The sequence below is a fragment of the Lampetra planeri genome, chromosome 61, assembly GCF_965212315.1.
Source record: "Lampetra planeri chromosome 61, kcLamPlan1.2.h2, whole genome shotgun sequence".
NCBI classification, from domain to species: Eukaryota; Metazoa; Chordata; class Hyperoartia; order Petromyzontiformes; family Petromyzontidae; genus Lampetra; species Lampetra planeri.
In genome coordinates, this window is record NC_136167.1 from 733,825 (window position 1) to 760,011 (window position 26,187).

The 26,187-nt window shown below is 48.6% G+C and overlaps 1 protein-coding gene across 1 annotated transcript in view; it reads right to left on the reverse strand.

The window, feature by feature from the left end:
• GARNL3 (GTPase activating Rap/RanGAP domain like 3) overlaps window positions 1–11,861 on the reverse strand; it is a 71,531-nt gene extending 59,670 nt beyond the window's left edge. Inside the window, exon 1 of the mRNA XM_078619080.1 lies at window positions 9,858–11,861. Within this exon, the coding sequence (XP_078475206.1) occupies window positions 9,858–9,913 (56 nt within the window). The 5' untranslated portion in view covers window positions 9,914–11,861. The remainder of the gene's footprint in view (window positions 1–9,857) is intronic.
• Between the last annotated feature and the right edge of the window lie 14,326 nt (window positions 11,862–26,187).

Genomic DNA, 26,187 nt, shown 5'->3' on the forward strand with positions numbered 1-26,187 from the left:
GTTCGTGTGTGTGTGTACACACTCATACACACATAACACGTGTGTGTGCACGTGTTATGTGTGTACACACTCATACACACACACATACACGTGTGCGTGTGTACACACTCATACACACGCACATACACGTGAGTGTACGCACATACACGTGAGTGTATGTGCGAGTGTGTGTGTACACACTCATACACACACACATACACGTGTGTGTGTGTACACACTCATACACACACACATACACGTGTGTGTGTGTACACACTCATACATACACGTGTCTGTGTGTACACACTCAATAGTGCAGCGGTTAGCGCTACGCTGCGCTATGAACCCGGCGATCCGAGTTCGATTCCCGCTCACGGCTAACACCAGTGACGATTATCTGAACCGGTCCCGGGCCTCCCCTAGGTCGACTCAGCCCCAAATGAGTACCTGGTTCGGTGTGTAAACGTCGCCACTGGGGAGACAAAGGCGGTCGGGCGTGGTGCTGGCCACTCACCCCCTCGTGTACCGTTCCGGCCTTCATAGGTGCTCGCTAACAGCACTTGCCCCAACAGTCTGCCAAGGCTATACGGGGTATCTTTGTCTTTGTGTGTGTGTTGACACCTACGCTGTTGGGGGGAGCCGTGGCGCAGTAGTTAGCGCACTGCGCAACCGCTCCCCCCAACAACGGTTTACCGCTCCCCACAGATATACAGACACACACAGACACACACATACAGACACACACACACAGACACACACACACACAGACACACACACAGACACACACACAGACACACACACACAGACACACACACAGACACACACAGACACGTGGTGTGTAATGACGTTGCTCTATTACTGCCGGCAAGGGGTCAACACGAGGGTGTAGGATGTCTTGGGAGGGTGTAAGGGGAAGCCGGTGGGTGTAAGGGGGTCGTGCGAGTTTGGCACGTGTGTACACGGGCACCATGGTGACTAGGAGATGTTGACTACCTCGCCTGGTGTGCAGGAGGTCGTGGGTTCGATCATGACCCTGACGCCTGCTGCTGTATATTTGGAGTTTGCGTGTCTCTCTCTCTCATCATCATCACGGTGGCTAGGAGATGTTAACTACCTCGCCTGGTGTACAGGAGGTCGTGGGTTCGATACCGACCCTGACGCCTGCTGCTGTATATTTGGAGTTTGTGTGTCTCTCTCTCTCATCATCATCACGGTGGCTAGGAGATGTTAACTACCTCGCTTGGTGTACAGGAGGTCGTGGGTTCGATCACGACCCTGACGCCTGCTGCTGTATATTTGTAGTTTGCGTGTCTCTCTCTCTCATCATCATCACGGTGGCTAGGAGATGTTAACTACCTCGCCTGGTGTACAGGAGGTCGTGGGTTCGATACCGACCCTGACGCCTGCTGCATGTATATTTGGAGTTTGCGTGTCTCTCTTTCTCTCTCTTCCCGTGGTCGCGTGGATTTTTTCTCCGGGTCCTCCGGTTTTTCCCCTCCACGTTCAGAAATCAACGTCACGCGTTCAAAGTATTTCCCTGCCATAAATGTCCACACGATGAGCCGCTTTCGTTGACCAATCATTTGTGGTGGCCAGGTCACTTCTGAAAAAAAACTACATAGTTTGCAGCTTTTCTAGAACGTGTGTCTGTGTATGGGGAGCGGTGGTGCAGCGGTTAGCGACCCGAGTTCGATTCCCGCTCACGGTCACCAACACCAGTGACGATTATCTGAACCGGTCCTGGACCAACCCTAGGTCGACTCAGCCTCAAATTAGTACCTGGGTGCGGTGTGTAAACATCGCCACTGGGGAGATAAAGGCGGCCGGGCGTGGTGTTGGCCACCCACCCCCTCGTGTGCCGTGCCGGCCTTCATAGGTGCTCGCTAACAACACTTGCCCCTACAGTCTGTACAGACTATATGTGTAGTGTATAGTAGTGTAGTGTATAGTAGTGTAGTGTATAGTAGTGTAGTGTATAGTAGTGTAGTGTATAGTAGTGTAGTGTATAGTAGTGTAGTGTATAGTAGTGTAGTGTATAGTAGTGTATAGTAGTGTAGTGTATAGCAGTGTAGTGTATAGTAGTGTATAGTAGTGTAGTGTATAGTAGTGTAGTGTATAGTAGTGTAATGTATAGTAGTGTAATGTATAGTAGTGTAGTGCATTGTAGTGTAGTGTGTAGTGTTTTGACGAGTATAGTTTTTAACGAGACCACGACGCCACCTTCCGATCAGCGAGGTCGGCTACGTACGGTGCGAAAGAAGTTTGACCGATGCACGAAACAGCTGGGCGGTGGAAGGAGGCTGGACACTTGAACAAATGGTTCAAGTGCCGCGCCTGGAGATCGCCTCTCAACCGTGTGGATTGCAAAGTGAACGGTGGTCGCTATGAAGCAGAGTGATGGATTCACGAATCGGTGTGTGGACTCATTTGGCAATGAAACAGTGGTTGTGTTGAGATCTTCAAACACCGAATAGAAACCTGTTTCGAAAGGTTTCGAGTTAAAGCTTTCGTGACTGCAGGGATTCATCTTCTTGGTTCTTTCGGTAAAGTCACGTAGAAGGGAAATAATAAAATAATAAAATAAAACATAATAAAATAAAATAATACAATAAAATAATTAAATAATAATATTATATAATAAAATTAAATAATAATAATATAATATCATATTGTTATATTTCGATTTAAAGCTGTGGTGACTGCAGGGATTCATCTTCTTGGTTCTTTCGGTAAAGTCACGTAGAAGGGAAATAATAAAATAATAAAAATTAAACATAATAAAATACAATTCTCACGACGTTTCGGCCACAACGCAAGCAGCCGTCCTCAGGTGACGAACAGGTCTGAAACGCTGTCTTTCCGACAGACCTGTTCTTCACCTGAGGACGGCTGCTTGCGTTGTGGTCGAAACGTCGTGAGAATTATTTTATTACGTTTAATTTTTATTATTTTATTATTTCCCTTCTACGTGACTTTACTGTTTCCAAAGGTTTCGAGTTACCGCATTAACAGCACTTGTGGTGAACATGCAGACGCAAACATGGCTCGGATATTCTTGATTCTTTCGCTAAAGTCACGTAGAAGGGAAATAATGAAATGATGAAAATAAAACATGGTAAAATTCTCACGACGTTTCGGCCACAACGCAAGCAGACGCTGTCTTTCCGACCGCTCCGTTCTTCACCTGAGGACGGCTGCTTGTGTTGTGGCCGAAACGTCGTGAGAATTTTTATTATGTTTGATTTGTATTATTTCATTTTTTCCCTTTTACGTGACTTTACCGAAAGAACCAAGAAGATGAATCTCTGCAGTCACGAAATAAGCTTGAAATCGAAATGGTTCTGATACTCATGTATGATGCATCCTCTACAACCTAATCTCATCGTTCATACTTTGGGGCCGTCCATAAATGACGTCACGCGATTTTGGACGATTTTTGACCCCCCCCCCCCCCCTTGGTCACACGGCGTCACAAAAAGTCAGCCCCCCCCCCTCAAATATGACGTCACAAAGCTCTGCCCCCCCCCACCCCCAAAACCATATTTCCGTTTTGAAAATAAAACATGCTTCAAATCGCTTTAAACTATTGTCATTGTAGTGCGTATTTAATGCGGCGCTGCACTCTGATGTTGTAGGAGTGTTGGTATAACAATAAGTGTTGTTATAACAATTCTATATTATTGTTTGATATTTTTATTATTTTATTATTTCTCTTCTACGTGACTTTACCGAAAGAACCAATAATATGAATCCCGATATTTATTTAAAGTTGCGCATTTTTACGTGACGTCACATTTCTCAAACACACCCCCACCCTCGTCACACATCGTCACAAATGTCTGACCCCCCCTCTCCCCCCTAGGTGCGTGACGTCATTTATGGACGGCCCCTTTGACGCCGGCAAAAAGTCCCGTGATAAACACCGCGATGTTGAGTTCGGGCTGTTTAAATTTCGATTTAAAGCTTTCGTGACTGCAGGGATTCATCTTCTTGTTTTTTTCGGTAAAGTCACGTAGAATGGAAATAATAAAATAATAAAAATAAAACATAGTAAAATAATAATATAATATATTAAAATAATAAAATAATATTGTAATCTAATATAATAAAATAATAATATAATAATATAACATTATTATATTTAGATTTAAAGCTTTCGTGACTGCAGGGATTCATCTTCTTGGCTCTTTCGGTAAAGTCACGTAGAATGGAAATAATAAAATAATACAAATAAAACATACGTTTTATTATTTTATAATTTACATTCTTCGGGCTGATTGTCTAGCGGCTGCGACTTGTACTGTGGATGTTGTGGTTTGGTTTGTGTCTAGACTCTAGACCATCAGTGAACAAGGCTTCTCCCGCTGCGAGATTGTAAGCCGTTCATAGGATTCGCCCTCGACAAATTACGACTTCGCATAGATGAACGACGGAGGTCCCCGAGTAACGATGGCAATCCCCGAGTTACGGTGATAGTCCCCGAGTTACGGTGATAGTCCCCGAGTTACGGTGATAGTCCCCGAGTTACGATGGTCTGACTTACGATATTTCGATCTTACGATGGCGATACAACAAAATTGCCATCAACAACCTAGCATCGTTCAAGTGTGCAGACGTCGGTCAGAATCTTGGCGAGTACAGTACGATATGATACGTTACGATACGTTCAAAGCATGTTAAACGTTTTTATAGCAGATAGGATTGTTTCCTAAAAAAACTTTCTATTAAATTGCAGTTCATATAGGTAGGCTAAGATTTTACCTTGGTTTTTTTACTCTACATTTTACTGTGCAATACAGTATTGTAATTAATACATACATAGAGTGTATAGTTTATACAGTACGGTACTCTAAATTGCTCTGTTATGCTAAATTGTCACCATTCTTTAAGACTCCTGGGCAGGCTATAGGCCATCTTCGTCAACGTGACACCTTTTGCTGATTGGCCGTGTCGGGTGGTGGAGGGTTACGACACATTTATAAAAAACGCGATCTCACCCAAAAACGTTGATTATGAATAATATTTGTCGCGAAAGCCTGCTACGTGTTAAATCGGCGACAAATGCCAGAAGCTCGTCTCGGAGTCGGATAAACGGCGTTGTACCGCAGTCATATTCAGGCACCCTCCCAACCCGTGTGTCCATCCACTGCTGGATGAATAGCCCCCCACTCCCAAACGCTGCGGCGGGTAGCGGAGTTTGTTTGACCATACTTCGCCGCTCTGGCGAGCGTGAGTTGGTGAAAGCGGTCGTGATAAGGGGAGGGCTGACGATACAAAAAAAACCGTGGGGAGCATAGAAGTGCAGTGGAACAATTTGGCTGGCCGCGCACATCCACAGAGCCCTATTAGGTCTCGATCGTCCACTGATGTGAGACGTGGGCCGGATTGGAACTGAATCGGGTCACCGCGTACCGAGCGTAGTGCCAACCAACGCTTTGTGGGAATTCAAGAGCAGGTGTTGGGTCAGGATGGACTTGACCTCGGGCGATGAGAATGTGGAATTTCCAGTTGTGCGCTCTGAGCCAGAGGGCGGGTGCTCGCTGACTGATCTCATATTAATGAAACTGATCATTGTTTTTTTACCCTTCTATCTGGCAACAAAACTGACACCTTTTTTACAAGGAGTCATGTTTACATAGACGACAATACCTGCAGCCATAATGCAAACAAAAAACATAACTCTGATAAAGTGCACTGTCCTTGAAGTTGATTGGTCCACACCCGAGACAGCTTTTCTTAGAGCCTAGTCTCACATGGGTTGGACCAGATGACGCCAAAAGGCGCACAACTCAAAGGCAATGCACCATCAGAGTATGAGAGCTCTGGGTAAGCATTTACACCATTGGAACCTCATTTGCCAGTAAAAATATGATAAGTGGTTTTTTACCCTTCTATCTGGCAACAAAACTGACACCTTTTTTACAAGGAGTCATGTTTACATAGACCACAATACCTGCAGTCACAATGCAAACAAAAAACATAACTCTCATAATGTGCAGGAGGTCAGAGTTATGTTTTTTGTTTGCATTACGACTGCAGGTATTGTGGTCAATGTAAACATGACTCCTTGTAAAAAAGGTGTCAGTTTTGTTGCCAGATCGAAGGGTAAAAAAACACTTATCATATTTTTACTGGCAAATGAGGTTCCAATGGGATTAACGAAACTATTTTATTTTTTTCATTTTTACCAGGTCAGGCCCCGCTGAGCTGTATAGCTCTTGTTCAGAAGCCATCTGGCTCTCACGTATGCTAGCTAGACAAAGTGGCGTATCGTTATCGCCACGTGGTGATGTATAGAAGCAGACACATACTTTAAACGCGTGACGTTGACGATGAGCGTGGAGGGAAAAACCAGAGGACCTGGTACAAAATTCCACGCGAGAGAGAGACACCGCAAACTCCAAATACACAGCTGGAATCAGGGTGGGTATCGAACCCACGACCTCCTGTACACCCGGCGAGGTAGTTAACATCTCCTAGCCACCGTGATGATGATGAAAGAGAGACACACAAACTCCAAATATACAGCAGCTGGAATCAGGGTGGGTATCGAACCCACGACCTCCTGCACACCAGGCGAGGTAGTTAACATCTCCTAGCCACCGTGATGATGATGAGAGAGAGAGACACGCAAACTCCAAATATACAGCAGCAGGCGTCAGGGTCGTGATCGAACCCACGACCTCCTGTACACCAGGCGAGGTAGTTAACATCTCCTAGCCACCGTGATGATGATGAGAGAGAGAGACACGCAAACTCCAAATATACAGCAGCAGGCGTCAGGGTCGTGATCGAACCCACGACCTCCTGTACACCAGGCGAGGTAGTTAACATCTCCTAGCCACCGTGATGATGATGAAAGAGAGACACACAAACTCCAAATATACAGCAGCAGGCATCAGGGTCGGTATCGAACCCACAACCTTCTGTACACCCGGCGAGGTAGTTAACATCTCCTAGCCACCGTGATAATGATGAGAGAGAGAGAGAGACACGCAAACTCCAAATATAGAGCAGCTGGAGTCAGGGGTCGGGGTTCGAACCTATGTACCCTACCTCTCTCACTCACTCGCGTCACGTCCGAGGTCTATCGATCTCCGCTCCCACCCCTCCCTGAATGAAACCATCTTTGTACTTTGTTCCGTGTTGCTCTCCTTTTCGCCACATCAACAGCGGTGCCACGGATGCCGCCGTGGATGCGAGGGTTCAATTCGGGCGCAGCAATTTATTTGGGAGGGGGGGGTGGGTGGAGTGGTGGTCATGCCACCATCACCACCACAGCGATGTCACCTTGCATCAAAACAGACGGTGGTGGCACAATTTCTCCGGAGGCTTTGGGGGGACCGGTTCTACAACTTTATAAATATAAATGGAAATAAAAAAAGAACAATTAAAGTAGCCTAAAAAAAACCGAAATGTCTCGGACCGTGTTCGTGAACACAAGGCAGATCTGGAACACAGTGGCTGATCATGCCCGTCAGTGCAACGGGACATTAGCCACACAATGCTGCCTTACAATTCCACAATCTGGGTTCCATTTCCGACCCTGACGCCTGCTGCTGTATATTTGGAGTCTGCGTATCTCTCTTTCATCATCACGGTGGCTAGGAGATGTTAACTACCTCGCCTGGTGTACAGGAGGTCGTGGGTTCGATCCCGACTCCCTGACGCCTGCTGCTGTATATTTGGAGTTTGCGTGTCTTTCTCTCCCCGTGGTCGCGTGGATTTTTTCTCCGGGTCCTCCGGTTTTCTCCTCCACGTTTAGAGTATTTGGCTCCTGCTATAAAACTCCACTTGACGACGATCCACTTTGTTGAGCTATCATTTGTGGTGGCCAGGTCGCTTATGAAAAGTAGCTTGCATAGCTCAATGGTGCCTTAGCTGGTAAAATAAAAAATAGTTTCGGTTTAGTTTTGGTTTAGTTTCGGTTTAGTTTCAGTTTAGTTTCGGTTTAGTTTCAGTTTAATTTCAGTTTAATTTTGGTTTAGTTTCAGTTTAATTTCAGTTTAGTTTCAGTTTAATTTCAGTTAAATTTCAGTTTAGTTTCAGTTTAGTTTCGGTTAACTTTCGGTTTAATTTCGGTTTAGTTTAAGTTAAATTTCAGTTTAGTTTCCGTTTAATTTCGGTTTAGTTTCACCATGCCGGTCAATGTGATGGCAACATTATCCACAAAATATACCGCCTGCCAATTCCACAATCTGCCGCAACTAACTCGCGTCGTCTGCCCGCGCTCCCTTCAACTCTCGCGACGATCTCAGTCCCCAGACGTCTGAGATATTCAAAACATAATAAAATAATTCTCACAACGTTTCGTCTCCCCGACAGACCTGGTCGTCACCTGAGGACGGCTGCTTGCGTTGTGGCCGAAACGTCGTGAGAATTGTATTTTATTATGTTTTATTTTTATTCTTTTATTATTTTCCTTCTACGTGACTTCACCGAAAGAACCAAGATGAATCCCTACAGTCACGAAAGCTTTAAATCTAAATATATTTAATAGGTGACGTTTCGGGCAATGGTCCTTCTTCGTAGCCTTTTCTTCACGTCCTTGCATAAGTGCCATGTCTGAAGACTCAGTCTGTCATGGATGTGTTCTACTGAGGCCATGCGGTTTGTTATTGAATGTGCATGCGTCGAGGATTTGTGTATTTCACAGTGTACATTTTTGCCTAATGCTTATACATTGTACGTCATCATCATCGATCTACTGCTGGATGAAATCCTAACTCGCCACGCCATGTCAGTCGTGGTGATGGTGTGGAGTGGGGGATGGGGGTCTTGACCATGGGCGCCGCGGTGCCTATGAGATGTTAACTACCTCGCCTGGTGTACAGGAGGTCGTGGGTTCGATCCCGACCCTGACGCCTGCTGCTGTATATTTGGAGTTTGCGTGTCTCTCTCATCATCATCATCACGGTGGCTAGGAGATGTTGACTACCTCGCTAGGTGTACAGGAGGTCGTGGGTTCGATCCCGACCCTGACGCCTGCTGCTGTATATTTGGAGTTTGCGTGTCTCTCTCATCATCATCATCATCACGGTGGCTAGGAGATGTTAACCACCTCGCCTGGTGTACAGGAGGTCATGGTTTCGATCCCGACTCTGACTCCTGTACATGTGGAGTTTGCGGTGTCTCTCTCTCTCTCTCATCATCATCACGGTGGCTAGGAGATGTTAACCTCCTCGCCTGGTACGCGTCAGGGTCTGGATAGAACCCACGACCTCCTGCATACCGGGCGAGGTATTCAACATCTCCTAGCCACAGTGGCCAATGACCGCGAGTCCTCGCGATGACCATTTGCAATGAGCAGAGGGGATTACCAAGTCCATGCGCCCGTGTAAATGAATGAGCACGATTTCAAATCGTCCTGCCAGTTTAGACGATGGCACCAGTGACTGCTCTGGCCTATTGCACTACAGTACAGCACTTATAAAGCAAAGGTCCCCCGTATAGGACCTGAACAGACTCGTCGGGGCAAGTGCGGTCAGCCAGCGCCTATGCATTCCGGCAAACACCCCTTTAGGAGGCCTGGGTTGGCCGTAGCATTGTCACCATGCCCGGCCGTCTTTGTATCCCCAGCGCTGACGTTTACGTAACTCACAGCGGCCCGGGGTGTTAAAGTCACCCTCGTTCGAGCTGAATAAGTGTCTGGAGGGTTTGTAGCGCAGTGCGCTAACCGCTGCGCCACCGCTCCCCCCCCCCCAAATCCATCACGAACAACACAGAAGCAGCAGCAGCGGCAGCAGCGGCATGGACGTAACATTTGCACACACCGTGGCCTGTGATGGTAACATCGCAGGGCGTTCAAATTGCCGGAGCAATGGACACTGTGATAAATAAGTTAGAAAATAAGAATGATCATCGTAAGCTCGGCTTACCTTTCCACGATTTCAAAACTGCAGCCTTTTCTTAAAGACGCCAATCCTTTCCGCATATTGCTGGCGCGCGCGCGTGTGTGTGTGCGTATGTGTGTGTCCTAGTGTGTGTGTGTGCGTGCGTGTGTTCTATAGTGGGTGTGTGTTAATGTGTGTGTATATGTGTGTGTGAGTGCGTATGTCGGTCCTATTGTGTGTTAATGTGTGTGTGTATGTGTGTGTCTTATAGTGTGTGTGTGTGTGTCCTATGGTGTGTGTGTGTTCATGTGTGTCCTATCGTGTGTGTATGTGTGTGTTATAGTGTGTGTGTTAATGTGTGTGTATGTGTCTTATAGTGTGTGTTCTATGGTGTGTGTGTTCATGTGTGTGTATATGTGTGTCTTATAATGTGTGTCCTATGGTGTGTGTATGTGTGTGTGTATGTGTGTGTCTTACAGTGTGTGTGTTAATGTGTGTGTGTGTCTTTTAGTGTGTGTGTGTGTGTCCTATGGTGTGTGTTTATGTGTGTATATATGTGTGTATGTGTGTGTCTTATAGTGTGTGTGTTAATGTGTCCTATAATGTGTGTGTACGTGTGTGTGTCCTATCGTGTGTGTGTGGTGCGCGTTAATGTGCTTACATAATGTGTACAACTGACGGTCAGGATCTCTACGTGTCTGTAACCCGACGCATGTTTACAAACGCGTGTTTCGTCCGCGGTCCACAAGATATTAATGTTTTTGTGGGTGTGTGAAAATGCGACAGTATGTGCGTGTGTTACTCAGAGCCTATAAGGAGATGTGTGTATGTAGCGTGCGCGTGTGTGTTTGCAAGGCCTACAGTTTATGTGTGTCTTTGTATTTAAGCGTATTTCCTATTGTACGTGGGTTGCATGAGTATAGGTGCGTGCATGTGTGTTCAACAGTATGCGCGTGTGTGTGTATTTATGTGTGCCCTATATCAGATGCGTGTATGTTTTATAGGATAAGGTGTGTATGTGTGTCCGATAGTATACGTGTGTGTGTGTGTTCTAAAGCAAATGTCTGTGTCTGGGTGTGCAAGTCTGTAAAAAGGCGTTCGCTAACAGCACTTTCCCCAACAGTATGTGAAGGCTATACGGGAGGATCTTTAGCTTTTGTATATATGTGGATTCTGTAGTATTTGTGTGTGTGCGTTTATAGGATATGTGTGTATGCATGTGTGTTTTATAGCATGCGTGTGTGTGCGATGTAGTGCTAGACACATTCATGCGCGTGTGTGTGCGCTGAGTGTGTGTCTGTGTGCGCTGTGTGTCTGTGTGCGCTGAGTGTGTGTGTGCGCTGTGTGTGTGTGCTGTGTCTGTGTGTGTGTGCTGCGTGTGTGTCTGTGTGCGCTGAGTGTGTGTGTGTGCTGTGTGTGTGGCTGTGTCTGTGTGCGCTGTGTGTGCACGCTGTGTGTGTGCTGTGTCTGTGTGTGTGTGCTGCGTGTGTGTCTATGTGCGCTGAGTGTGTGTGTGCTGTGTGTGTGGCTGTGTCTGTGTGCGCTGTGTGTGCACGCTGTGTGTGTGCTGTGTCTGTGTGTGTCTGTGTGCGCTGTGTGTCTGTGTGCGCTGAGTGTGTGTGTGTGCGTTGTGTGTGTGTGTGTCTGTGTGCGCTGTGTGTGTGCTGTGTCTGTTTGTGTGTGTGTGCGCTGCGTGTGTGCTGTGTGTGTGTGCTGCGTGTGTGTGTGTGCTGCGTGTGTGTGTGCTGTGTGTGTGTGCTGTGTGTGTGTGTGCGCTGCGTGTGTTCTGCGTGTGTGTGCGCTGTGTGTGTGTTTGTGTCTGTGTGCGCTGCGTGTGTGTGTTCTGTGTGTCTGCTGCGTGTGTGTGTGCTGAGTGTGTTCTGCGTGTGTGTGTGCGCTGTGTGTGTGTGTGTGCGCTGCGTGTCTGCTGCGTGTGTGTGTACTGCGTGTGCTCTGTGCGTGCGCTGCGTGCGTGCTGCGTGTGCGCTGCGTGTCTGTGTGCTGCAGGGGACAGACAACCCCACCACCGTCACGCGCACCGCGGCAACTGCGCCAAATGAACGAGACGCGCGAGTGCTGATTGCCAGGGTGCTCTCCCCCCCCCCCCCTCTGTGTGCGTGTGTGTCGCCTCGTGTGGTGAAGTGGAATATCTCGCAGAGAGAGCGAGAGAGCGAGAGAGCGAGCGAGGTGTGTGCGGTTTGTGCGTGAGAGAGATGGGGGCAGGCACTGGGTGATGATGAGGCTGTGTGTGTGTGAGCGTGTGTACGTGCCAGTGTGTGTGTGTGAATTAATGCGTGTGTGAATTAATGTGTGTGTGAATTAATGTGTGTGTGAATTAATGTGTGTGTGAATTAATGCGTGTGTGAATTAATGCGTGTGTGAATTAATGTGTGTGTGAATTAATGTGTGTGTGAATTAATGTGTGTGTGAATTAATGTGTGTGTGAATTAATGTGTGTGTGAATTAATGTGTGTGTGAATTAATGCGTGAGTGAATTAATGTGTGTGTGAATTAATGCGTGTGTGAATTAATGTGTGTGTGAATTAATGTGTGTGTGAATTAATGGGTGTGTGAATTAATGTGTGAGTGAATTAATGCGTGTGTGAATTAATGCGTGTGAGTATGAATGTGTGTATGCGTGTGTGTGAATGTGTGTGTGAGTATGAATGTGTGTATGGGTGTGTGTGTGTGAATGAATGTGTGTGTGTGAATTAATGCGTGTGAGTATGAATGTGTGTACAAGTGTGTGTGTGAATTAATGTGTGTGTGGGTATGAATGTGTGTATAGGTGTGTGAATTAATGTGTGTGTGTATGAATGTGTGTACGAGTGTGTGTGTGTGTATTCATGTGTGTGTGTATGAATGTGTGTATGAATGTGTGTGTGTATTAATGTGTGTGTGTGTACGAGTGTGTGTGTGTATTCATGTGTGTGGGGAGTGGTGGTGTAGCGGTTAGCGCGCTGGCCGATTAAACCGGCGACCCAAGTTCGATTCCCGCTCACGGCCAACACCAGTAACGATTATCTGAATCGGTCCCGGGCTTCCCATAGGTCGACTCAGCCTCAAATGAGTTACCTGGAGCGGTGTAGTAAACATCACCACTGGGGGAGACAAAGGCGGCCGGGCGTGGTGCTGGCCACCCACCCCCTCGTGTGCCGTGCCGGCCTTCATAGGTGCTGCTCGCTAACAGCACTTGCCCCTACGGTCTGCTACAGGCTACACGGGGGATCGTTGTCTTTTTCTGGGGAGCGGTGGCGCAGCGGTTAGCGCACCACGCTACGAACCCGGCGCCTTCGATCCTCAACCCGAAACCCTGGGGCCTCCCCCCCCCCCTAGGTCGACTCAGCCTCAAAACGAGCATCTGGTGTACTGCACGCATCAGCCCCCCGGAAAGACAAAGGCGGCCTGAGTAGGGGGAGACGACCCCCACCAGCTCTCCCTCGCGTCCTGACGCCCAAAACCTTCGGCGGGTGATCGCCTTGCCCCGAACAGTCCGCGAAGGCTACCTGGGCACCGAGCGGCACATTTGCCTTTGTCGTGAGCGAACGGTGGATTCGCACGCGCGCGAGACGCGCGTGCCCCGCGCGTGCGCGTGTGTGTGTGCGTGTGCGTGTGTGCGTGTGTGTGTGCGTGTGTGTGCGTGTGTGTGTGCGTGTGTGTGTGCGTGTGTGTGTGCGAGTGTGTGTGTGCGTGTGTGTGTGTGCGTGTGTGTGTGTGTGTGTGCGTGTGTGTGCGTGTGTGTGCGTGTGTGTGTGTGTGCGCGTGTATGTGTGTGCGTGCGTGTGTGTATGTGTGTGTGTGTGCGTGCGTGTGTGTGCTTTAGGGATTGAGAGTGCTCTCAAGAATCAAACCCAGAGACGGTGGCTCTGACCGAACGGCAAACAACACAACTTGTTTGATTTGTGTGTGTGGTGGTGTGTGTGGGGTGCGTGGGTGGTGTGTGTGTGTGGTGGTGTGTGTGGTGGTGTGTGTGGTGGTGTGGGGTGTGTGTGGTGGTGTGGGGTGTGTGTGGTGGTGTGTGTGGTGGTGGTGTGTGTGTGTGGTGGTGTGTGTGTGGTGGGGTGTGTGGTGGTGTGTGGTGGTGTGATGGTGTTTGGTGTATGTGTAGTGGTGTGTGGTGTGGTGGTGTGTGGTGTGTGTGGTGGTATGTGTGTGGTGGTGTGTGTGGTGGTGGTGTGGTGGTGTGTGTGGTGGTGTGTGGTGTGTGTGTGGTGTGTGTGTGTGGTGTGTGGTGGTGCGTGGTGGGTGTGGTGGGTGGGGGGTCCAGGAATCCAGTCCCGTTGTAAAACTGTTGTTTTTGTTGTGATCAACATATTCACACACTCAGTCAATAATGATAATTGTGAAAACTCGGTCATCATCACCACGACCATCATCATCACCACCACCATCATCATCACCACCACCATCACCACCACCACCATCATCACCACCATCACCAATACCACCATCACCACCATCATCATCACCACTACCACCATCATCATCATCACCACCACCACCACCACCATCATCATCACCACCACCACCATCATCATCACCACCACCATCATCATCATCACCACCATCATCATCATCATCACCACCACCACCACCACTACCATCATCATCATCACCACTATCATCATCATCATCACCACCACCATCACCACCATCACCACCACCATCACCACCACCATCACCACTACCATCATCATCACCACCACCATCACCACCACCATCATCATCATCATCACCACCACCACCACCATCATCATCATCACCACCACCACCACCACCATCATCATCATCACCACCACCACCACCACCTTGTCAAGGCACGGCTCGATTAGAGGTTTCCACTCTTTCCCGGTTCCTTCCGTTTTCCCCCGAACAACAACACAACACAAACACAACACAACAACACAACAACAACACTTTCAATGTATCTGTTGTTGACGCCCATCCTGCACACCGCGACAAATCCGACTTGGGGTGTTCACCTTCGCTGGCACTTGTGCTAAGATGTTCAAGGACCAAATAGAAACCTTTTCGCAAGGAATCAAGTTAGTGCATTAACCACACACACACAATACTCGTGGGTGAACATACAGACACAAACTTTGCTGTGCTACTAATGTACGATGCATTGACTTTGAAACTCGCGTACGCCACAATCAGTTTCAAACACACAATGCTATCTAATTATCAGATCCATGTTCTGTTTGCGTGTTCGCCACAAAGTAGCTTGTGTGGTTTAAACAGAAACGTGATTCCTTGTTTGAACACTTTAATACCACTCCTGGTTTATTGCCAGAAACACCCTGATTCTTATTTTTCATTCTTTTGATACTGGGAAATAAATCTTTATCCCATGATATCTTCCATGATACTGTGCGTGTCCAAATACTGGACAGCTACATTCTCATCGCTGCCTGCATCATCATCATCATCATCACCATCATCACCATCACTACCATCATCATCATCACCATCATCACCACCATAATCATCATCACCATCATCACCATCATCATCACCATCATCACCATCATCACCATCATCATCGTCATCATCATCACCATCATCATCATCACTATCATCATCATCATCATCACCATCATCATCATCACCACCATCATCACCATTATCATCATCACCACCACCATCACCATCATCATCACCATAATCACCATCATCATCACCACCATCACCATCATCACCATCATCATCACCATCACTACCACCATCATCATCACCATCACCATCATCACCACCATCATCACCATCATCACCATCATCATCACCATCATCATCACTATCATCATCATCATCACCATCATCATCATCATCACCACCATCATCACCATTATCATCATCACCACCACCATCACCATCACCATAATCACCATCATCATCACCACCATCACCATCATCACCATCATCATCACCATCACCACCACCATCATCATCACCATCACCACCATCATCACCATCATCATCATCACCATCATCATCACTATCATCATCATCATCATCATCATCACCATCATCATCACCACCATCATCACCATTATCATCATCACCACCACCATCACCATCATCATCACCATAATCACCATCATCATCACCACCATCACCATCATCACCATCTCCTGGTCGTCTTCTGCCACGTGCAACCTTCCGTCTTAGGCTCTCCGTCGGTTCCACTCTTCGTGGGTCCAGCTTCGGATGCAGCAGCAGCAGCTGCAGCAGCTGCAGCAGCTACAGCAGTAGCAGCAGCAGCTACAGCAACAACAGCAGCAGCAGTAGCAGCAGCAGTTGCAGCAGCAGCAGTAGCAGCAGCTGCAGTAGTAGCAGGAGCAGCAGCAGCAGCAGCTGCAGCAGCTGCAGCAGTAGCAGTAGCAGCAGCAGCAGCAGCAGCAGCAGGAGAAGCAGCAGCAGCAGCTGCAGTAGCAGCAGTAGCAGCAGCAGCTGCAGCAGTAGCAGCTGCAGCAGTAGCAGGAGCAGCAGCAGCTGCAGCAGCTGCAGTAGCAGCAGCTGCAGCAGTAGCAGCAGCTGCAGCAGTAGCAGCAGCAGGAGCAGCAACAGCATCAGCAGCAGTAGCAGCAGCTGCAGCAGTAGCAGCAGCAGGAGCAGCAACAGCATCAGCAGCAGTAGCAGCAGCTGCAGCAGTAGCAGCAGCAGGAGCAGCAACAGCATCAGCAGCTGCAGCAGTAGCAGCAGCAGGAGTAGCAACATCATCAGCAGCAGCATCAGCAGCTGCAGCAGTAGCAGCAGCAGGAGCAGCAACATCATCAGCAGCTGCAGCAGCAGCTGCAGCAGTAGCAGCAGCAGCTGCAGCTGCAGCAGCAGCAGCAGCGACGACTGTTGCGAGGATCCCTTCTGGAGCGACCACATTTGTGTCCTGGACCGAAATTCGAACAAAATCGTGGTTTCGATTTGTGCCGCCAATCCTATCGGTCCAACTAGATCTGTGATTGTGCGTTCCTGAATGTGTTTAACACAACACGTCAATAACAATGATGATGATGAGCTCATACGATCATTCAGTACGGGCGGTGAAGCAGAAATGCCACCCGCACAGTATCGACTCGTAGAGAGAGAGAGGACGACTCAGAGAGAGAGAGAGATGGAGATTAGTCCACCGAGTGGTAGGGAGAGAGTGAGATGGAACAGATGGAGATTAGTCCACCCACGGGTAGGGAGTGAGATGGAACAGATGCAGATTAGTCCACCGAGTGGTAGGGAGGGAGTGAGATGGAACAGATGGAGATTAGTCCACCCACGGGTAGGGAGTGAGATGGAACAGATGGAGATTAGTCCACGGAGTGGTAGGGAGGGAGTGAGATGGAACAGATGGAGATTAGTCCACCCACGGGTAGGGAGGGAGATGGAACAGATGGAGATTAGTCCACCGAGTGGTAGGGAGGGAGTGAGATGGAACAGATGGAGATTAGTCCACCCACGGGTAGGGAGTGAGATGGAACAGATGGAGATTAGTCCACCGAGTGGTAGGGAGGGAGTGAGGTGGAACAGATGGAGATTAGTCCACCCACGGGTAGGGAGTGAGATGGAACAGATGGAGATTAGTCCACCGAGTGGTAGGGAGGGAGTGAGATGGAACAGATGGAGATTAGTCCACCCACGGGTAGGGAGTGAGATGGAACAGATGGAGATTAGTCCACCGAGTGGTAGGGAGGGAGTGAGATGGAACAGATGGAGATTAGTCTACCCACGGGTAGGGAGTGAGATGGAACCGATGGAGATTAGTCCACCGAGTGGTAGGGAGGGAGTGAGATGGAACAGATGGAGATTAGTCCACACACGGGTAGGGAGTGAGATGGAACAGATGGAGATTAGTCCACCGAGTGGTAGGGAGGGAGATGGAACAGATGGAGATTAGTCCACCCACGGGTAGGGAGTGAGATGGAACAGATGGAGATTAGTCCACCGAGTGGTAGGGAGGGAGTGAGATGGAACAGATGGAGATTAGTCCACCCACGGGTAGGAAGGGAGATGGAACAGATGGAGATTAGTCCACCGAGTGGTAGGGAGAGAGTGAGATGGAACAGATGAAGATTAGTCCACACACGGGTAGGGAGTGAGATGGAACAGATGGAGATTAGTCCACACAGGGGGCGATGATGATGATGGTGGTGGAGGTGGTGATAGAAATTTGAGTAATTCGCGATATTTCATTTTTTTTGAAACCGTAAAAATTTGGCCCATTACGGGAACTTTGACAGACTGCCAAAAGACAAAGACCCCCCGTGTAGCCTTGACAAGACTGTTGGGGCAAGTGCTGTTAGCGAGTAGCAGCCTATGAAGGCCGGCACGGCACACGAGGGGGTGGGGTGGCCAGCACCACACCCGGCCGCCTTTGTCTCCCTAGTGGCGATGTTCACCACTCACCGCACCGGGGGTACTCATTTGAGGCTGAGTCGACCTAGGGGGAGCGTCCCAGCACCTGTTCAGATAATCGTCACCGGTGGTGGCCGTGAGCGGGAATCGAACTGGGGTAAGGCTGCCGATTGGGGGTTCGTAGCGCAGCGCATGGCACGTGCACGCGCGTATGTGCATGCGCGTGCACGCTCACGCACGCGCGCGCCACCACGGTGCGTCACGTGACCCGCCCGGTGAAACATCGCCCCTGGGGAGACAAAGGCGGCCGGGCGTGGCGCTGTCCACCATCCACTCTAACCACGCTCTCCCCTCGTGCGCCGTGCCGGCCTTCATAGGTGGTGCTGCGACACCGCTAGCAGCACTTGCCCCGACAGTCTGTTGCAGGCTATACGGGGGAGCTTTGTCTCTGTTTGGTATTCACCGTGTGGGGAGCGGTGGTGCAGTGGTTAGCGCGCTGCGCTATGAATTCGGCAGCGACCCAAGTTCGATTGCCGCTTACGGGCAGCAAACCCCACACACACACACATACATACACACCCCACACACACACACACCCCACACACACACACCACACACACATACATACACACCCCACACACACACACCACACACTCCACAGACACACACACACCCCACACACATACCACACACACACACACCACACACACACACCACACACACCACACACACACCACACACACACCCCACACACACACCCCACACACACACCACACACACCACACACACCCCACACACACTACACACAAACACATCACACACACACACCCCACACACACACACCCCACACACACACTCCACACACACACACACACATACACACCCCACACACACACACACACCCCACACACACACACCACACACACATACATACACACCCCACACACACACACCACACACCCCACAGACACACCACCCCACACACACCCACCCCCACACACACACCCCACACACACACCACACACACACACCACACACACACCACCACACACACACCCCACACACCACCCCACACACCACACACCACACCCACCACACCACACCCCCCAGACACACCACACACACACACACACACACACACCCCCACACACACACCCCACACACACACTCCACACACACACACAAACATACACACCCACACACACACACCCCACACACACACACCACACACACATACATACAAACCCCACACACACACACCACACACCCCACAGACACACACACCCCACACACACACACCCCACACACACACCACACACACACACCACACACACACACACCACACACACACTACACACACACCCCACACACACACACCCCACACACACACCACACACACCACACACACCCCACACACACCACACACAAACACATCACACACACACACCCCACACACACACCCCACACACACACTCCACACACACCCCACACACACACACCACACACACACACAGACCACACACACACACCCCACACACACACCACACACACACACACACCCCACACACACACACACACCCCACACACACACACCACACACACCACACACACACCCCACACACACACCACACACACACACACCACACACACACACCCCACACACACACCACACACACCACACACCCCACACACACACACACCCCACACACACACTCCACACACACCCCACACACACACCCCACACACACACACCACACACACATACATACACACCCCACACACACACACCACACACCCCACAGACACACACACACCCCACACACACACCACACACACACACCACACACACACACCACACACACACACACCACACACACACCACACACACACCCCACACACACACCCCACACACACACCACACACACCACACACACCACACACACCCCACACACCCTACACACAAACACATCACACACACACACCCCACACACACACCCCACACACACACTCCACACACACACATACACACCCCACACACACACACACACCCCACACACACACACCACACACACATACATACACACCCCCCACACACACACCACACACCCCACAGACACACACACCCCACACACACACACCCCACACACACACCACACACACACACCACACACACAACCACACACACACCACACACACACCCCACACACACACCACACACACCACACACACCCCAGACACACCACACACAAACACATCACACACACACACCCCACACACACACCCCACACACACACTCCACACACACACACAAACATACACACCCACACACACACACACACCCCACACACACACACCACACACACATACATACAAACCCCACACACACACACCACACACCCCACAGACACACACACCCCACACACACACACCCCACACACACACCACACACACACACCACACACACACACACCACACACACACTACACACACACCCCACACACACACACCCCACACACACACCACACACACCACACACACCCCACACACACCACACACAAACACATCACACACACACACCCCACACACACACCCCACACACACACTCCACACACACCCCACACACACACACCACACACACACACAGACCACACACACACACCCCACACACACACCACACACACACACACACCCCACACACACACACACCCCACACACACACACCACACACACCACACACACACCCCACACACACACCACACACACACACACCACACACACACACCCCACACACACACCACACACACCACACACCCCACACACACACACACCCCACATACACACACTCCACACACACCCCACACACACACCCCATACACACCCCACACACACATCACACACACACCCCACACACACACACCACACACACACACCACACACACCCCACACACACCACACACAAACACATCACACACACACACCCCACACACACACCCCACACACACACACCACACACACCCCTCACTCACACACCACACACACACACACCACACACACACACACCACACACACACACACCCCACACACACACACCCCACACACACACACACACCCCACAAACACACCTTCTCCGGAGGTCCGACTCCACCTTCATAGGCGTGTCTCCCCAACAGCACTTTCCCCCTGTGGTTTTGCTGAAGGTTAGACGGGAGGGGTGGTGGTGGTGGAGGTGCTTCGTCTATGTGGCTTACGGCTTCTTAATAACCACAGCTGATAGTCCTGTTTGACCACTTTGTTCGAGGGCTGGGGTTTTTTAAAATATATATTTTAAACACTGTACGCGCGTGCACTGTTGACTCGAGTCCACGTGGTTATTTGCATATATCCGGCGTTCTGATGTTCGCCACGTGTCTATTTGCCCGCTTATCGAATTTCGCAGTCGCTGGTGTCAAGCTGTGTTGGCCGTGGAGCCGGGCGAGAACTTTGGAGGAGAGACGGAGATGATCGAGAGAGAGAGAGAGACACACAGAGGGGGGAGTCTCATGTACGAGAGCGAGTGAATGGGTGGTCGCTACGCTGGCTAGATGATGTTGACTACCTCGCCTGGTGGACAGGAGGTCGTGGGTTCGATCCAGACCCTGATGATGCCTGCTGTATATTTGGAGTTTGCGTGTCTCTTTCTCTCTCATCATCATCACGGTGGCTAGGAGATGTTGACTACCTCGCCTGGTGTACAGGAGGTCGTGGGTTCGATCCAGACCCTGATGATGCCTGCTGTATATTTGGAGTTTGCGTGTCTCTCTCTGTCATCATCACGGTGGCTAGGAGATGTTGACTACCTCGCCTGGTGTACAGGAGGTCGTGGGTTCGATCCAGACTCTGATGATGCCTGCTGTATATTTGGAGTTTGCGTGTCTCTCTGTCATCATCACGGTGGCTAGGAGATGTTGACTACCTCGCCTGGTGTACAGGAGGTTGTGGGTTCCATTCCAACCCTGATAGTGATGATGATGGTGATGGGCGTGGCCGCTTCTGAATAAAGAGACTAAGCGAAGCAGCTCAGTGAGGCCTTCCACTTGTTTTATTTTTATTATTTTATTATTTCCCTTCTACGTGACTTTACCGAAAGAACCAAGAAGATAAAAATAATAATTTGTAGTTTCATATTCTTTGGGTCTTTCGGTAAAGTCACGTAGATAGGTTCAAATTCATAAAATTAATTGAATTTTTAAAATCTTTATTAGACTATTTATGGTGGATTTTTGCTTTTATTATTTTCAATTTATTACGTTTATTTTTATTATTAAAATAATTTTTTTATCTTATTAATTGTATTTGTAATTTTTTTTCTATTTACATGACTTTACCGAACCAACCGAGAATATTAACAAAAAATCGACGACGTTTCCATCACAACACAAGCGATCGTCATCATCCTCATTAATTTCAACCCATCTCCGTGTCTTTACCGAAAGACCCAAATAATATAAATCCCTGCAGTCACGAAAGCTTTCACCACAAGTTGTACCATTGGAACCTCCTTTGCCAGTAGCAAAATATGATAATTGGTCTTTTAACCCTTTTATCTAGCAACAAAACTGACACCTTTATTACAAGGAGTCATGTTTGCATAGACCACAATACCTGCGGTCGGAATGCAAACATAAAACACAACTCTGATCATGTATGCACTGTCCTTGAAATTGACCAATTATCTTATTTTGCTACTGGCAAAGGAGGTTCCAATGGTGTAAATGCTTAACCTCGAGCTCTCATACTCTGACGGTGCATTGTCTTTGAGTTGTGCGCCTTTTGGCGTCATCTGGTCCAACACCATGTGAGACTAGGCTCTAAGAAAAGCTGTCTCGGGTGTGGACCAATCAACTTCAAGGACAGTGCACACATCATCAGAGTTGTGTGTTTTTTTGCATTCCGACCGCTGGTATTGTGGTCTATGCAAACATGACTCCTTGTAAAAAAAGGGGTCAGTTTTGTTGCCAGATAGAAGGGTAAAAAAACAGTTATCATATTTTTACTGGCAAATGAGGTACCAAAGGTGTAAATGCTTACCCCGAGCTCTCATATTCTGATGGTGCATTGTCTTTGAGTTGTGCGCTATTTGGCGTCATCTGGTCCAACACCATGTGAGACTAGGCTCTAAGGAAAGCTGTCTCGGGTGTGGACCAATCAACTTCAAGGACAGTGCACATTATCAGAGTTATGTTTTTTGTTTGCATTATGACTGCAGGTATTGTGGTCTATGTAAACATGACTCTTCGTAAAAAAAAAGTGTAAAAAAACCAATTACCACAAGATGTAGTTTCGTTTATAAAAGATCAAAAATAGTGTCAAGTGGTGTGGCTATGACAACGCTGGGCCGCCTTTATCTCCCCCCAGGTATAGTGCGCGACATCCTTGTTGTTGTTGTTCATCTTCTTGGTTCTTTCCGTAAAGTCACGTAGAAGGGAAATAATAAAAGAATAAAAATAAAACATAATAAAATAATATTTTATTATGTTTAATATAATAAAATAATACAAATTTAACATAATAAAAAATATTTTTTATGTTTTATTCTGATTAAAATAATACAATTTTAAAATAATAAAATATAATTTTATTATGTTTTATTTTTATTATTTTATTATTTCCCTTCTACGTGACTTTACCGAAAGAACCAAGAAGATGAATCCCTGCAGTCACGAAAGCTTCAAATCGAATTTTTTGTCGTCGTCGTCGTTGTTGTTGTTGTTGTCGTTGTTGTTGTGGTTATCGCATCGCCGGCGTCCAGACTTCTTCAACAAACATTTTACCGCTTTGACTCCACCCTCCCGTGGCCGACATCGTAAAAGAAGTTCGCTTTTAACGAGTTTTCATTTGCAGGAACTCTATCGCCTTCAGCAAACAGAAAGGGGATCAAAACCTCCTGCCCCAGTGCAGAAGCGTAACACGCACCAAAGACAAAGCCCCCCCCCCTCCCCCCCAGGTAGCCTTTCACGAACTGTCGGGGCAAGTGCCGTTCGCGAGCGTCAATATATCTTAAGGTGGCCGTCCATAAATGACGTCACGCGATTTTGGACGATTTTTGACCCCCCCCCACCACCCCCCCCCCCCCCTTCGTCACACGGCGTCACAAAACGTCAGAACCCCCCCCCTCAAATATGACGTCACAAAGCTCTGCCCCCCAAAAAAAATAAAACATGCTGCAAATCGCTTTAAACTATTGTCATTGTAGTGCGTATTTAATGTGGCGCTGCACTCTGATGTTGTAGGAGAAAACATTTATTAAAAAGTAGAACGTGTTGTCTATATTTATTGAAAGTTGCGCATTTTTACGTGACGTCACATTTCTCAACCCCCCCCCCCTCGTCACAAATGTCTGACCCCCCCCTCCCCCCCCCCCCAGGTGCGTGACGTCATTTATGGACGGCCCCTAAGCGAGTCCCCTCCTCTCTCTCTCTCTGCCTTAATAGGTGCTCGCTAACAGTATTTGTCACCACAGACGTCGCTTATGCGCGCGACCCCGTATAGAACTCCGATAGGGAAATCAAAAAACCCATCAAGCTCTTACGAACGGTGCCCCGTGTGCCCATCGTCCGCCCCAGCCAATGAGAGCGACGCACGCTCTCAGCCAATCAGACCCCACCACCCCCCACCCCCTTATTACGATTCAATAATCACGATTCGTGATTCAATAATTATTAGCGATGCTAATTATTTTTTTGTTCAATCCGATGAGCTACAAAGCTTTGTAGCTAGGTTATTTAATTCAGTGTGTCTCTCTCCCTGTCTCCTAATTGTTTCAAGCTTTTGCACCGTACCACTCACCGTGCCACTCATTGACATGCTAATTTCTCTAACCCCTCCCTATCTCTCCGCCCCCCTCTCTCTATTTAAGGCCTCGACACAGAGGCGTAGTTTCTCTGTGTGCCTATGTTTGTTCTCTCTCTATGTATCTCCGTGATATCTGTCTCTGCTTATATGTCTGTCTATATGTCTCTGGTTCTGTGTTTGATCTCTCTCTCAAATTTAGCATTCTCAGGAAGAACGTAATCAACCAGGTAGGGTGTTGACTGTTATGTTATCCGACTCTCTGTTGTATTACATTACATTTCTAAGTATACTAGATTTGTGTTTCTATTTTATTTATACCTGATGATGATTGCTCGTGTTGCAATCGAAACGTCGTATGCTAGTATTTAATTTATTATTTTATCTTTATACGTCACTTTACCGAAAGAACCAAAAGAGTTTGTTTTGTTTGTTCCCCAGGGACAGAGTGTCAGGCGCAACCTGAAAAGAAACATCGCCACGGAAATGAAGACCGAGGGCATGGGTGAGGTCACCTCCGATTAGTGCACCATCAGAGTATTGAGAGCTCGGGGTAAGCATTTACACCATTGGAACCTCATTTGCCAGTAGCAGTAGGCGCACAACTCAAAGAGTCGTGCACATTTTGGCGTCATCTGGTCCAACACCAGGTGAGATTAGGCTCTAAGGAAAGCTGTCACGGACAGTGCATACATTATCAGAGTTGTGTTTTGTTTGCATTCCGACCGCAGGTATTGTGGTCAATGCAAACATGACTCCTTGTAAAAAGGTGTCAGTTTTGTTGCCAGATTAAAGGGTAAAAAACCAATTATCATATTTTGCTACTGGCAAATGAGGTTCCAATGGTGTAACTTACCCATAGACTCAGCACTGCCCATAGACTCAACACTGCCCGTAGACTCAACACTGCACCTTAGATTCAACACTGCCCATAGACTCAACACTGTTTCCACACCGCACCGGGTAATGAACTCAATTGAGGCTGAGTCGACCTAGGGGGAGGCCCAGGACCGGCTCAAATAATCGTCACCGGCGTTGATGGCCGTGAGCGGGAATCGAACTCGGGTCGCCGGGTTCGTAGCGGAGCGTAGCGCTAACCGCTGCACCACCACCACTCCCACAATTCGACACACGCACGCACAAGCAAACACACATTGAAGGGCCGCGAAAACCAAATAACACATCGGCACTCTACGCGGAACAC